General features: G+C 39.8%; 1 protein-coding gene across 2 annotated transcripts in view; it reads right to left on the reverse strand.

Annotated features, from left to right (window-relative positions):
* Positions 1-6,926: 6,926 nt before the first annotated feature.
* PPM1H (protein phosphatase, Mg2+/Mn2+ dependent 1H) overlaps positions 6,927-14,881 on the reverse strand; it is a 141,607-nt gene continuing 133,652 nt past the window's right edge. The window contains exon 10 of one of the 2 annotated variants that reach the window (XM_064508461.1): positions 6,927-7,424. In XM_064508461.1, the coding sequence (XP_064364531.1) occupies positions 7,418-7,424 (7 nt within the window). In that variant the 3' untranslated portion in view covers positions 6,927-7,417. Of the gene's footprint in view, positions 7,425-8,491; positions 13,618-14,881 lie in introns of those variants that run through there. The other variant, XM_026092367.2, reaches the window with a different exon arrangement.

The raw sequence follows: 14,881 nt of genomic DNA on the forward strand, positions 1-14,881 counted from the left end.
TGGAATATATTCTTTAAAAGGTAAGTCTTTCAGGTTGTTGTTTCAGTGGTGATAAATGAAGAGTATTTGTACTTTTAAACTGAACTGTAAGACTCATTTACCTCTATGTATGTAATAGTCTAAAGTGTTAGAATGAAGCCAGTGGTAAATTGAGGGATCAAAAACAAAAAAAAAACAAAAAAAAAAAAGAAAAAAAAAGAAAAAAGGACAGGCATATGCTAAAAAGCAGTCTTTCCTTTAAAAGTTTTCTTTAGTTCTCTGCTGTTGAGTGTGTTTGCTTGTAATATTCCAGAATTAAATCTGAACCCATCCAGAGTGGACTTTAATTGGGGAGAAAAATCTATTCTTATTTTGAGAGGAACAAAGATTTGCTGGTATTTATTGGTATGCCAGTCAGTGATCTGAAGAGGACCTGTTCAACATTTACTTAGGAGACTGTATGCTCTTGTCATGGGTAAAAACTGTGTGTAGAAACTTTTTATTTGACCCCTCACATTACTGATTACTTAATTTCAGGTTTATGGGGAAAAATTAATACCGGACATAATTTATCAGATTGTCCCAATGTCTCTGTAATGTGCTATAAGGAACAACACAACTACGCTGTAATGGCAAGAAGATATACAGGCTGACGCATAGGTCTTTCTGTACTCTTCAGGTCTGTAATGTGGGCATCAGCTTTGTTTTTATTTTTATGGGTTTTGGGGTTATTCTTGTGGTTATCATTGGCCTCTCAACCTTTTTTGTGAGATAGATAGTTGTGTATGCATTTATCCTTCAGTCTCTTGACAACATGTATATGATTATTTGGGTTTTTCTGCACATTTGATAATTTATTCTATTGTCTTATCTTTTAATTGTTTAAAATAACTGTTATTGTTTCATATTTTGGAGGGCTGAAATATTGTTTTCTGTTTTTTCCGCTCTGTCGTGTGGAGATTAAGCAGACCACCTTAGTTTCAGGTCAGATAGCATTTCATCAGAATAGTGAAATGACTGTAAGCATTCATCCCCTGTGGACGAAATTCTAGCCTGCAGGATTTCTGTCTCCCACCTTGAAAGGTGGCAAGACAATTACCGAGATCGTTGTAGATGTGCTTTAAAGCTGGGCATAACCCAGCAGTGAATGAAATGCATAACCTTCCAAATCGGTGACATTTAACCCAACCACACGTCAGTGCAGGTGGCAAGATAAATTGGTACTCAACTGCTCCCAGTCTATTTTCCTGGTTAGTGCTCTAAGTACAAGAAATGATCTTCGCTCCTCCTATATGCACACGCATGTGTGAACACGCTTTCTGTATTCAAATTTTCTGGTGTAGATAAATTTTAAAGCATCTGTATTTCATTTCATGCTCCTCTTAAAAACATTTGTTCTCTCTGCAGCGAGAGCACTCACCTTTCCCTCTGCCTTTCATCCTCTCTCTTCTTATTTGTGCACTGAAATTGCATCACTCAGTTGTGACATTTTAGTAGTGGATGCTACATTCATTTTAACCAAAAGAATATTCTTCTGAAACTAAACCTAGATATCTCTACACACCAATAGATATGCTCTATAACTTCTATAAAGAAGACAATGATAAAAACAGTAAAGTATGTGAAGCATTTACGTGTTTCTGAAATCTACCCTTAAAAAGGGCAAGAGCCAGCAATCCCTTGTGCCAACCTCCTTTATCTCTCCGGAAGCTATTTCTTGTTTACTGTAATGCTTAATAATGCTATTTCACAGGGTGCTTTAGATTCCCACCAACAGCAAAAAAAATATTTAAAAATATCCCAACAACTTACAAATCCGAGACCAGGCGTCTGTTTGTGTGCAGTTCTAAATGAAGCTTTACCATTTCTTAACTAATGATCTTTTCCATGTGGAATAAATTCTTAGTACTTAGCAGCATTAGTAATGCTTCAAAAAAAAGTATTTAAAATGGTTCAGTTGCCAACTGTCTTTGACTGTCTCAGTAAGACATTGAAACAGCCCTTCTGCTCTAAATTAATAAGGCCAATCACAAACACACAAAGCCCAGAATGACCGATCATTCTTCTGGTGTCTTCGCTATCTTTACTGAGGTCAGATAAATCACTTTCAAGCTGTTAAATCAATGATCATAAATTAGGGCTCTGTTTTTACAGTGCCTTGTGGGAAATTCTCATGGTTAAATTAATCTAACAGCTGCAGTGAAGAGCACCTCCCACAAGATCATGTCAAAAGTTTTCCCCCCCCACACACCACTTTTTCTTTAAAGGGGAAACATGCCTGAATTCCTTGTTTCTACCTAATGCACAAAATGGAAGCCCTCCGTCTATCCCTGCTAATTCATGTTTCAATTGTACGCAGCTGTTTAAATTGCACTGCGCAGAGATTGCCTTGATCCCCAGGTGCTGGTACTCCATCTGTGCTACTCTGAGAGACTATTTACAGCAGAGGTTAGGCCAGCGATTGCTGGGATGGAAAACTCATTTCTCAGCCTGGCTTTTATTTACACTCTTATTAAAGATCCTTTCACTCATGTTGGAATGGCAGCTAGTGGCTGCAGCGAGCATTTGGCATTGAGCCAAGCAGCAAAATTACCATGTTGATGAAAGATAGCCTGCTTCCATTTTAACCTTTCACTGTTCTCCCCTTTCCATCTATATTTGCATGAAGAAGGATGATTATTGAAAGAGATACGGGGACAAAGGGATGAGAAAAATCCTCGTCAGCTCAGCTATTCAGGGGATAAACCAATGGTTTGTGACCAATCTGGAAAAATCTTTACTGCCCTATTAATTTCCTACTTCTTTCTCTTAATTGCTATTAGTGTTTATTTTCATGTGAAGCAACAGAGCTGCTCATGCCCTGGTCTTCTCCTTCCCCCACCGCTTCCCTGTGCCTTGTGAACACGACCCTGGGATATGACTGCAATGTTGAAGTTTCTACTTCATCCCCAATGCAGGTCACACAGAGCCACAGCAACACCTTAAAATGTTTTTCCTACGAACGTGCCTGTTTGTTAGAAATGAACCACCTTCCTGGGAGCAAGTGCCTCGTCATGCACACTGTGTTATCCTACTGTGGAGGGGAACGGGATGACAAGGGAGAGCACTAACAGTTCCTGGGGGAGGCTGACATTCAGTCATAGTGCTGTGGACCTGGCTGTACTTAATAAGTATTTCTCCAGAAACCTCAGCACATCTGTTTTTAGGAGCAACACAGGATTGCTGAAAAGCAACAAAATTCAGCTCAGCTGTTGTGAGACAACCACCACCATTTCTGAGTGCCAGCTATAACACAGCCAAATGCAAAGCACAACAAGGTGAACATCCCAGAGCCTCAAGCCTCTCTACCAAGCTCCATTTAGCAGGTAGACCGTGGCCTAAGACAAGTCCCTAAGTGCAGCAGTAGCACAAGTTCTTGACTGCGAGCAACACAGCACTGTTCTTTCTCTTTGCCTGCTTCCAGGACACATGGGAAGAAGAGGCCTTTTATTTTCCATTTCCCTGGGCGGAAGAGCAGTGAGACATTTACAAGAGCTGGTGTTCTTGCTCATAAGCCTTGTTTCTGCTGGTGTGCAAGTATTAGCTTTCATCAAAAAAAAAAAAAAAAAAAAAAAAAAAAAAAGGATAAATAGATACTGAAAGATTCAACCCCTCACTTGGTTAGCTGTCCGTGTCCTACTAGCTTTTACCCACTGCCCAACCTTGCAGGTCCTCAAGAATCTCAGCCTCCACCGCTCTCTGGGCAACCCAAAAATCTGCTGTTGGCCTGGTGCGGGCAGCTTCACAGGACCAAGCCCTCTGATGGCCACATCCCCAGCAGGACTTGCTGAACAAGCAAGCTTTTCAATACAGACTCAGATACTGAATCCTCCAAATAATAAACAAAAATTGAGTCACTCCTAGTTCAATTTTTTTTTTAGAAAATGTAGTTTTGTCTCATTGAAGATGAGGCACCTGGAGAAATCGGTGTCTTGCTATCTCCCTCCTCCCTTTAGCCCATCTAAAAGGTAGAGGGTCAGTTAACCAAAGCACACTTTCTTTCTGCTCCTGGAATACGCACAAGCAGATCCTAGCTGCTGTTCCACGTTCTTTGACAATTTTTTTTCACACACACACACACACACACACACACACACACACACACACATATATATATGTATACACACACACACACACATATAAACTGAATTTTCTACAAGTGCTTATTTATCAAAACTCAGTCTGTGCCATTTAGCTAATTTCAGGTTAGTTGGTTGTTGCCCTTCCCATTTCCTATCTGAATGAGTATCACTCAATCTGCCTTCCTAGTGAAGCAATCACCAGGGAAATCTTGTAGGAGAGGTAGCAGAGAAGCATTACTAGGAAATTTTACAAAACCCTAGATCAAGCTTTCTTTCTTTCTTTCTTTCCTTTTTTTTTTTTTTTTTTTTTTTTTGAGCCAAACAGACCTTCCCTAAAACACCATTCTTAGAAAAATGTAACCACAGAAAGATTTACTGGCTGAGCATTGTATTTAATATTTTCCCCATTCATAAAATACTTGTATGTCTGGACATGAGACTTAGTTTGAAGGGTGTGTTTTTATTCTTGTCTGGCTCATTTAAATTGGTTATGTGCTAGTGCTCAAGCAGAGAAAGGGTAAGAATGACGTTCCATCGCTTACATTCCAAATACTCCAAATTCCCAGATGTAAAATTCAATTGCATGACTAGTGGTGGAAAACAAGTACTGAGAGGGGTGCAAAGACCTGCCAAGTATTTTTTTTTTTTTTTTTAATTGGGAGCAAACTGTACTCATTCCTTAGAAAGTACAGCCTAAACGTGTAGTAACTTGTTCTTGTAGTACCTCGAGCTCAGCTGGGTAAGATGCCATTGATTTTTGGCTGCAAACCTCTAGGGAAAGCTAGAGGATGATGAGAAAAGAGACGTTTGGTGCAATAGGTTATTGCACCAACCTGGGAGGGAAGGTAAACAGGCACAACATGAGGACAACAGTATTTCTCCTCTCAGTCAGAATCAAGGTCTAAATTGCTTGTGGATTTAAAAAAAAAATCTCCTGCTCTTTGTATGTTCTTTGGCAATTTCCTATTTGAATAATTGGTTTGTCTGCATCTAGATCCTGGAGAATTGCAACTGGATTTGGCTTCTTGTCGTCCCCTCTCCTGTCCCACTACATGCCATGATATTGCACTGTGCTGTGAAACAGCTGCCACAGCCCACATTCGCCAAGGCTCTCCAGCTGCAAAGGGAGGCAGAATTAAAACCAAAGTATGCATTTAAGAGATACGGATGGGGCAGACCCAGTCTAAATTTTTTGATGTAACTAAAATGACTGCAAGTGTGTCAGCTGCTTTTACATCTCCATCTGTTAATGAACATTATCTTGTACAGAGAAATGGTCTCTATTTAAGAACAAGTTGTGCTACCTGATGAAGTGGCAATCTAGTCACTTGTCTCCCTCCCACTGTTACTTTCATGGGAAAACCCTATCTTTTCTTGCAATTTTACATTAGGAATATCTTGCAGAATTTCCATATACTTAAATCTTCTCTTCCTAAAGCAAAAAATAGCGAAATTTCACATTTGTTTGCCTAGTCCATGAAAAGGTGGAACAGTGCAGAAATAAGTTTTAACAACTATCCCACCACAGGCTAAATGCAACATCTGTGTGACAAGCTTTGGATCTTCCAATCAGCTCTGAGAAGTGGTTTCCTTAAAAAACAAAAGGGGGGGCAGGGGCAAACAAAAGAACTGGGGAAACAATGGCTCAAAAGGTAGAACCTTTCAAATCAACTTAAACCATAAAAGTTTCCCCTTTCGAATAGCAGAAGCCACATACATACATGCAAGTTTTTCTTCTGAGGGACCATTTTTTTAGGTTAAAAAATCACCTCCCCTTCTACTCAGCTTCCCTTTGGCTACCAGTGATTCTTACTTTGCTGGTGGTGCTGTGCATCAGCTTCCACAGGAAACAAGAGCTCAGCAGTAGGTGTACAGCCAGTGCCTCAGAGGTACTTCTGAAACAGCAGTTAACTACTCCAGTGTGTTTTAAATCAAAAAGAGGAGGATGGTAACAAGAAGGAAGGAAAAAACAGCACCCATAAGTAAACCATCTGGATGCTACGTTGGGGTAGAGCCTGTTGGGAAGGATCCATAGACAAGAAAAAAAAGCCTGGGTAAATTCAGGGATGACTGTTAAATTCAGAGATGATACCAGGTCATTACAGTTGGTTGTACTGCTGTCCTTGCAGAAGATCATCATAAAGGATTGCCTTCTCTTGCTTAAGGGAATAAATGCCCAGGAGGAAAGATCAGCGACATTTGGGCTCTTTAGAGCCTGGGAAATCATGCACTAATGCACCAAAGAAACAAGATGTTAATCCTAATCTTAGGTGGCCTAAAATACATAAAGCTTTAGCTCTCATCTGTCTATGCATCTAAATAATTAGACTCATTTAAATTAGCTGCAGTAAAGATCTTAATATTTTTCTACTGCAGCTTCCTCCCTCTCCCCTAAGTATTTTGTGGCACATTCTGTAGACTCATTCTGCAGCTTCACATTTATGATTAACTGTTCTTAAATTATTAAACAGGATTCTCTAAATCATCTGTTCTTTATCTACCTGTAGACACAGTTTGTCTACCTTGATCCTTGTCTCCAAAGTACAATTTCTCCCGAAATCATTTTACGTCCCTAAAAAGTTATGGCATCCTTTGCTTTGCAAAGGGGAAGGATTTAAAAAAAAAATCCTTCGTCTTTCCTTCTAACAAGAACAGGATGTGCAATAACCTGGACAGCACTAGAGTAACTCTGGAATCAATAAAAGCTGCAGTGTAATATTATAAAGTAGTAAACTTTTTGTGAAGGTATGTTGTTGTACAAAGATACATTAAGAAGAAAATACTTCAGGCCTCTGTTTTACAGTAAGTATACAAAATACAATAAAGTATGTGGATTGTTCCTTTATGCAGCTTTAGTTAACTGAGTGCATTCAGTAGAAAAACATATTATGTCACTAAGCATCGATTTATTGCATACAAGCATTACAGAAACTGGTTGTCCAAATTTAGACTTTTACCTATTACTTAGAAAATGAAAATAAATAAGCCTTACTTGACCTACAGTCTTACAGAAGTTTGGCTCTAAGAGATGGAAAAGCAATAGTACGACCTGGGGCATGCTCCTTGAGGCTTGTTTGACTCGCAGCAGTACCCTGTCATTGCACACTACCAACAATGACTTACTCAGCTTCCACTAGTGAGTTAAGCAAAGCTGTGCTGAAGATTTTGCACTGTAATTTTAAGCTTTACTCCCTGGTCTGACTGTGATAGACTGTAGGACTTACTGAAGAGCCAGAAGAACCAGAGTGAAAATAGCAAGTCACTCCTCTTCCCAGTCTCCATTATGCTCAGTGAACACAACGGGCATATGCAGCGTTTTAAAAACTGCGGAAACAATAGTGAGACAGAACAAATGCATTTTAACTTCTCTTCTACTAAATTTAAAGACAAACTAAAATCAGGAGAACTGCTTGTGTTACAGCATATTTGCAAAGATATAAACAGCAGACACACCTAGCTCTCACTCTCCCATTTCTATACTTGTTGAAGACGAACATAAAGGATACCTGAAATACTATATTGTATGTACTGAATAGTTTAACCCTTAAATTCTGTGTGTTTTACTTTGTACAGAGAAAAGAAACCAGAGCCACATTTCAGCACAGAGTAGGCAACACCTTGGAGAATAAGGATGGATATGAAACCCCTCCAACTATTAAGGTAGATGTCAGAGTTTGCCCCTTCTCTTCTCCCTCTGCCCTCCCCCCTTCCAAGGGTAAGCAGCATGTACTTTGCTGTTCACACCTGAAGTAACATCCATCATTTCAGCTGTGTTAGTAACGTCGATGGGTATTGCTCTTGGCTCTGTGCTGGTACAACACAAAGAGGCAGGTGTATCTTTGGCACCTCGAAACACATCTTTGGTTACTAATTACCCTGACAACTTGCTTTGGTAGAATCAATGAATTCACCCTTGATTTTACTCAAGCCTTGAGTTTACATTAAAGACAATAATTCCTAAGAAACCGGGGAAGGTGGAAAACTTACTGCAACTCTGTTGTCATTTCAAAAATTATACCCGCTTTTTCTTGCCACAGAATATTGACAGCTGATCACCTTGCATGGCCATTCACTGGGTGAGAACGTGGCAACTGGCAATTTAAGCGATGAACCTTAATCTCGCAGCAGCATACAGTTCACAGAGTTACACAGAATGATGTAGGCCTGCAGATAAACTCTTCCAGATCAGCCCATAAGCTAATGCACTTTAAAGGGCTTCACTTCATTAAAGCATGAGTGAGACCATTTGTCAGTGAATCATCCCATTCCCTGGTAAAGCACTGTGCTAATTCTCCATATTGCACAATTATTAATACATACACAGAGGCTTAGGTATTCACCAGGGACAAAGTCAGAATAATAGTATTTATAGATACAGATGGATATGTATATATAATTTAAAATTTTATTTTAAAACTTCTTTGCGCATACACTTCTTCAGCATCTTCCTCTTTTTTTCATTGCACTGAAAAGTTTCAAAAAACATAAAATATATCCCTTTACTAAACATTTTTTGTTCTTAGGTTACAAAAAGATTAACATTTCACAGTCACAAAGCTTAAGTACATTGGTCCAAAACACCTTCCTCCAGCAGGTCCTCCATTCTTCAGGACATACAAAACCTAGACAGTTGTACAGATCTCAAAATAAGATTACTTGTCCAATGAAGGAAAAAAAATGTGGCAGCTATTAAAAAAAACTTGAACCAAAATAATATACCTATGGAAGAACACCACCAGCAACTGCTTAAAAAAAAAAGAAGAAAAGAAAAAGAAAAGAAAAGAGTGAACATGGAGGTGGACAAGGGCACCCTCCTTCAAGTACATCACAGGTAGAAATACAGCAGCACAGTTACAGCATCGTTTGGTCACTCTCTATATAGTAGCCACATTACTATAACTTCATCTAAGACACATGGAGGAAAACTATTTACACATCAAGAATGTTGGGGAAAAACAACAATTCCACATAGTTTGCAATTCATGTTTGATACAAAAGTGTTGAAACTATTTGTACAGAAAATGCAAAATAAAAGCAAAACATTGAGGCAAGAACAAACACAGCAGATCCATTTGGAGCACGTAGTGTCCTTAAAAACCTAGTAGAAGTTCAAAGCCAAAATCGGCCCAAATATCAAGTGCAGTTCTTCAAAAATATCTTGGAGGCACAGATTCTACCGTACTTCAGAGACCCCTGTGGTCACGTTTTAGCAGGGATTTAACTTTAACATGGAAATCCACCGCTAATCCAGCAGACTAAGACTACTTTTAGTTAGTGCTGTTGCTTTTTAACATTTCTTATATTAAAAGCATTCTCTCTCCAGCATGAAGCTATTGAAAATTAGTCCTCTCAGACAATAGGCTTTCACGTTCATAAAGGAAGCATCGCTGCAGCAGTATAACAAAAGGTGGTTGTGTGCCCCAAAAATTTCTGACGACTTCATCAAATTAAGCAAAGAACACTTTAGCCTGTAGTGCAAGTGAAAACGCCTGAAATGACTGTACTAACTTCTGCAAGAGTATTCATGGGGGAACGGTAGAAGCTACTTGGTTTTGGGTTGCTAAAAATTGGACTGGAGCAGGAATCAGAAGACAATGGTATATGAGTAACACTGTCAGCTAATCTGAACTATATGGCATACTGGTTCCTTTCCTTGCTACTGTCTAAAGAATGGTAACTTGCCTACCTTTGTAAGCAGTGCCAATGTATTGGCAAGGATCCAGCACTGTGCAATAGCAGTATTAACACAGAGGCAATTTAGGACTGAGGTTCCTTGCTGCTAGGGCATAACGATTTTGGATATGAAGGGAACCTTCACCAGCAAAAGCACTGTGCTGCCAGATCAGGCAGTAACTAAGATGATGCGCCAAGGATATAAAATTTGGATTTAGTGCCTAACTTGCTCCTGCTTGATTAGGTGAGCTATCTGTTCCTACCTCAGGTTAGAAGCTTCATGGAGCAGTAGAGCAGCTGCAAGTTTGAGCACGGCAAAAATCCATGCCTTGCTGAAAAATGGTTGTTGCAACATGGATCACAGCAACTCTTCCTCTCTGCCATCAGTCACTTGTAATGCTGTGACTCCTGAAATAATTCAACTTAGAAAGGGAAATGGAAATGTTTTTAATTATCCTCGCTTCACACGCAATACCTCCCCAATAAGCAACTCCTGTCTCCTATTATACCGTGCTTTGATATATGTATATATTTATACCATACTTTGAAGCAGAGCACAGACCGCAGTACAGGCATGGCAAGCAGCCCCTAATGAAAGCCGATAGAAGTGAAAGCCCAAGTACTGAAGTAGTGCATCAGAGGTGTGCCAGAGACACTCTAGGGAGGTAGGCATGTACAAATATAACAGACTATGAAAAAAGCAAAACAAAACACATCACAGCATATAACTTCAGTCACCTACATCTGACTGGGAAGCTTTTTATTACTCTTGAATGTTCTCAGAATTTATTACTATGGGGGACTGGCTGCAGTTTACACAAGCTGAATTACAATCTCATTCAGGTTCAGAGTATTGATACTGTACTTCTGCCCTTTCCAGGAAAGGGCTCATAGCTAACACAACTTTACCTAGGCACAGCAACTGCAAAGCAGCAGCTGCCTGATGGCAATACTTCAGATGAAGAACAGATGTATTGGAGGCTAATTCACAAAGCCATACCAGTACCCATGTGATTTTGCTCTGAGAACTGACCAGTCACTTTGTTCCCAATGAGTTATCCACCCTCCTAACACACCTCTCCAGGGTTGCATTTAAAAACACCACTGAATGAGAAGGCACATCTTCCTTTGCCTTGAAATTTCAGTTTTATATTTTGGTGAATGTTATACTGGAAATTAATTTCCACAATATTGTACTCAACGGTTTTACGACAACTGTGGGTGTGTTGACACCATGTTTCCAAAGAATGAAGACTAACGCATGGGCACCGAAATGTTTGACTCAGGCCTGCAGTTGGTAATTGCATGCACCAGCTTCCCTTCTGTTCACACAGCTCAGCAGGAATTGCCAGCATTAGTTTCTTCATTAAAGAGGATCTGAATCACTAAGGACTACACAACTGCATTTGCAAAGAGACAAGAGGAGTTACACAGACCATGAAAAGCATATTTATAAGTTTATTAGGCAAAAAAAAAAAAAAAAAAGTGCAAGAGAAAGATCTCTTGCTTGAACTTTAAAACATATGAGGGGCCATGAGAAACATATTCTAGACTTCAAGCCTGCGGATCTGTTTTCATTCAGTTGCACACAGAAAAAGAGGTAAAAGGAAAGGAGAAAAAAAAGCAAAAGGAAAGGAAACAAGATAAAGCATGACAATACAAAATCAGACATGCCACTAATTTATGCAGAGGAATATGCTCTAGAATATAAAATGTTGCCATTCTGCACTCAGCTTCATCACATGCAGGCACTGTGGAACACATCGAACAGTCTTCAGGCCAAAATCATGCAGTTTGCTGCATGTTTGAGCCGCTATGCACTCTGCACTGCCTCACCTCAGGCTGCAATCCTACCTAGTCTGCAGATTTAGAGAAAGGGAATTTTAAATTCACTGCAATTGCTGAACATGTACTCAGGATGCAATGGAATAAAACATGTGGTCAACTACACCGCACACACACTGTACTTTGTTTACATAGCACATTATAAATTATAAAACTGGCAAGCTCTTGGCCACTCCTGTTCAGGAGAAAGTCTGCACACCCCAGAGTGTGCGAAGGACAGCATCCTCTCGTACAGCTGGCACTCTCTCCTTTGGTAGACGTTGCATTTGTGAGATGCCTAGTCAGTGCTCTACAATTATGTCAACACCATGTCTTTTGGCTACCCATGAAGTAGCTTTTATGTACAAGCAGGATTAGCAGCTCCAGAAGAATGTGGTCTGGGGGCAATTCAGGTCGAATTTGGCTCCTCAGCCAATGTACCTTTCTATACACAGAAACCTCCTGATTTCCTCCTTTAACTCCTGCCCATGAAGTGAAGAGCCACCTGCTTGAAAAACAGGTAGCTAGCATGATCTGTAAATTTGCTCAGCTGGTTCCCTCTCAGACTATTGCTTTTACTCTGATAAAGCTTTACTTGGATTTTCTTTTTTTAAATTGATTAAGCACTGCTAGGAAAATGCTGATGAAGTTAGCCAACGGCTTGTTAACTATCACAGTGATCTTCTGATCCTGAACTGCAGTCCTCAATATCAAAGGGACATAAAAGTTATAAACTGTTCTGATCACAAGTCAAGCAGGCAGGTTATACTGAATAATAGGTGAGGCAGGAAGAAGAGAAATGATTTTTTTTTTTTTTTTTTTTAATAGATCACTACCTGGGCATCCAGACTGATAACCAGAACAATACCATCACTTCTAGTAGAAACTCAACTGAAAATATACTCTGGAGCCCATAAAAATTTACTGAATCCCAACTGATGCAAAAACTGTATGTTCAGGGATCCTTTCAACAGGATAAAGCAGACAGAACCATTCAAGGAATGAAAATCTCTGATCCCAAAGAAACCATGGCTTCCAGATAAACACCACACGGAGCAGGGTTTGCTCACTCTGTATAATCATGCTATACAGGCAACAAGGAAATCTTGACAAATAATTCCTGATACCAGGATAAATCTTGCAATACAAGACTGTGATCTATTCTCCTGGACAATTTTGCAGATGGCTGTTTTAGCTGCAGTAGAACAGACATAGTCCCACTGGAAACAATTTCAGTTTTCCCACTAAAACATGTAAAATACAGGAGGTGCAGAGTCCCAGAGTGCTACTGAAGAAGAGACAAGAGGGAAAAATGAGGATTCAAAGGATTACACAAGTTTCAAGTTGTCCATAGATAAGTCATGAAAGCAACTTTTTGAAAGAACAAAAACTTTGGGTATCTCATATATATATCTCTGTACGTTTTTTTTAAATGAGATGTGGCCCAAGTCACTGCTCTGAATATCTGAGGGTGGATTTCAGGAGTTTCCTTGGCATCTGATACCCATTTCCACTTTCACAACTAAAATGGCTCTTCCAAACTACATGGTAAACTGAAAAAAATTAATTCTTATTTCAGGTCTTCACCTGGAGAGACCACAGAATCCATAATACACTAGCAGCATGTAAATCCCATTCCTGTTAAGCACCAAAACCATTTCTATAAGGGAATTGTAATCTTAAGAGATATCTTTAGTCATATACAGTATATGTGCGGAGCCCACCTTTCGGGCAGAAAAATACCCCTCCAGCATTAGTTTAGAATAGATTATATCAATTGGAAAAGTCCTGGTCAGGTTGTCACGAACATATTGTCTCTTACAGGCCCTTCCTACAGAGATCCCCTTCCTACAATCACTCTTGACACTACTTTCATGACTGTTTGTTCCCGTGTATTAGAGGAATGACGTAGACAGAAATGTCGTCTCCGGAGCCCAGTCTGTCGTTGGATATCCTCCAGCCCCTGTCCTTGAGCACTCCCCTGGCTCGCATCACCAGGTCCTGCGCCGCTAACGTGTATCTGCAGAAAAGGCAGGGCACAGTCAGCGCTGCTAACACCACGCTCTAGCTCTCATGACCCGTGGGATTTACACTTGCGAGGTACAAGGACAAGTTACCCGGTGTTTTGGAAGTGGCGAAGAGGAAAGTTAATGGATAGGAGTCTGCTAATTTCAGAGACAAACTATTGCAAAGGAAATGATTTGAAAACAACTAATAAAGCTAAAACTAAAATCCAAACTGCACTTTAAACCAAGTAGATTAATTGTCTGTTTTCCTTGAATAAAATCTCTCATTCTGAAACTGGAAAAAGAAACTTAAGTTAATACAGCCAGATTAACAAAGACCACAGTCCTTTCACATTTATGAGTTCAATGAAAACGGTATGAACGTGAGTTGTCAAGTGCTTAATTTAATGAAATACTCACCAATAGTTTCATGATGCTTCAAAAATCCCACAGTGGGGTGGGCTGAATGACACTGTATTTATGAGAGTTATTTTCTGTCCTTAAAAACAACAGATGCTGCTTGGGGGCGGAAGGGTGTCAGAGCACACGGGATGGCACGCAGAGTGCGCTCTGCCCTGCACCATCCAGAACGGAGAGCTGGTGCTTTACAAGCTGGACTATTTCTACATGAGGCCTTATTCAATAATCCTTCTATCCTAATGCAGTATTGATCAGAAATGTTCTCCCTTATCATTTTACCTGCTGTTACTAGATCAGCACATCTTTGTGTAAATTTAGAAATTTCCTCTGAAAAAAATCTCATTATGGGTGAACAACTCCTATCATGTCTTTTTCCTCATCAGTTCAACACCTGGCTGAGTTCTTCTGAATTTGGTTGGGTGGAGGCAAGCCTTTCTATGATTTGCCAATTAATTAATTTAACAGTTAAAAGATGCACAAGGGAAAATATTGTGCCTGCCTGTACTTTATTTAAAGCTTAAACATCAATCTCGAAGGTGATGAAGGGCTCTATAAAGCCAAACACACATGCAAGCAGAAGCAGAGCACCCCTTTGTAATTAATAGAAACCAGGAGGGGCAAGCAGGGTCTGCATTTCAACACCATCTTTTCTAGGGGAGGCTCTTTGGCCAGAAATGATCTGCCCAGATCACATCTGAGGAAGAAGAAAGAACAGACAGTATAACTCCACTGATCAGAAGCAGAGAAAAAAGGGTTTATTAAGTGAGTAGCCAGGATTGTTCTAAACCCAGAAACTTTAATCAGAGAATGAATTATTCAATGATAATTTATTTCAAAAGAGACTTTATTCACTCTCTG

The sequence above is a fragment of the Dromaius novaehollandiae genome, chromosome 1, assembly GCF_036370855.1.
Source record: "Dromaius novaehollandiae isolate bDroNov1 chromosome 1, bDroNov1.hap1, whole genome shotgun sequence".
Taxonomy (NCBI): domain Eukaryota; kingdom Metazoa; phylum Chordata; class Aves; order Casuariiformes; family Dromaiidae; genus Dromaius; species Dromaius novaehollandiae.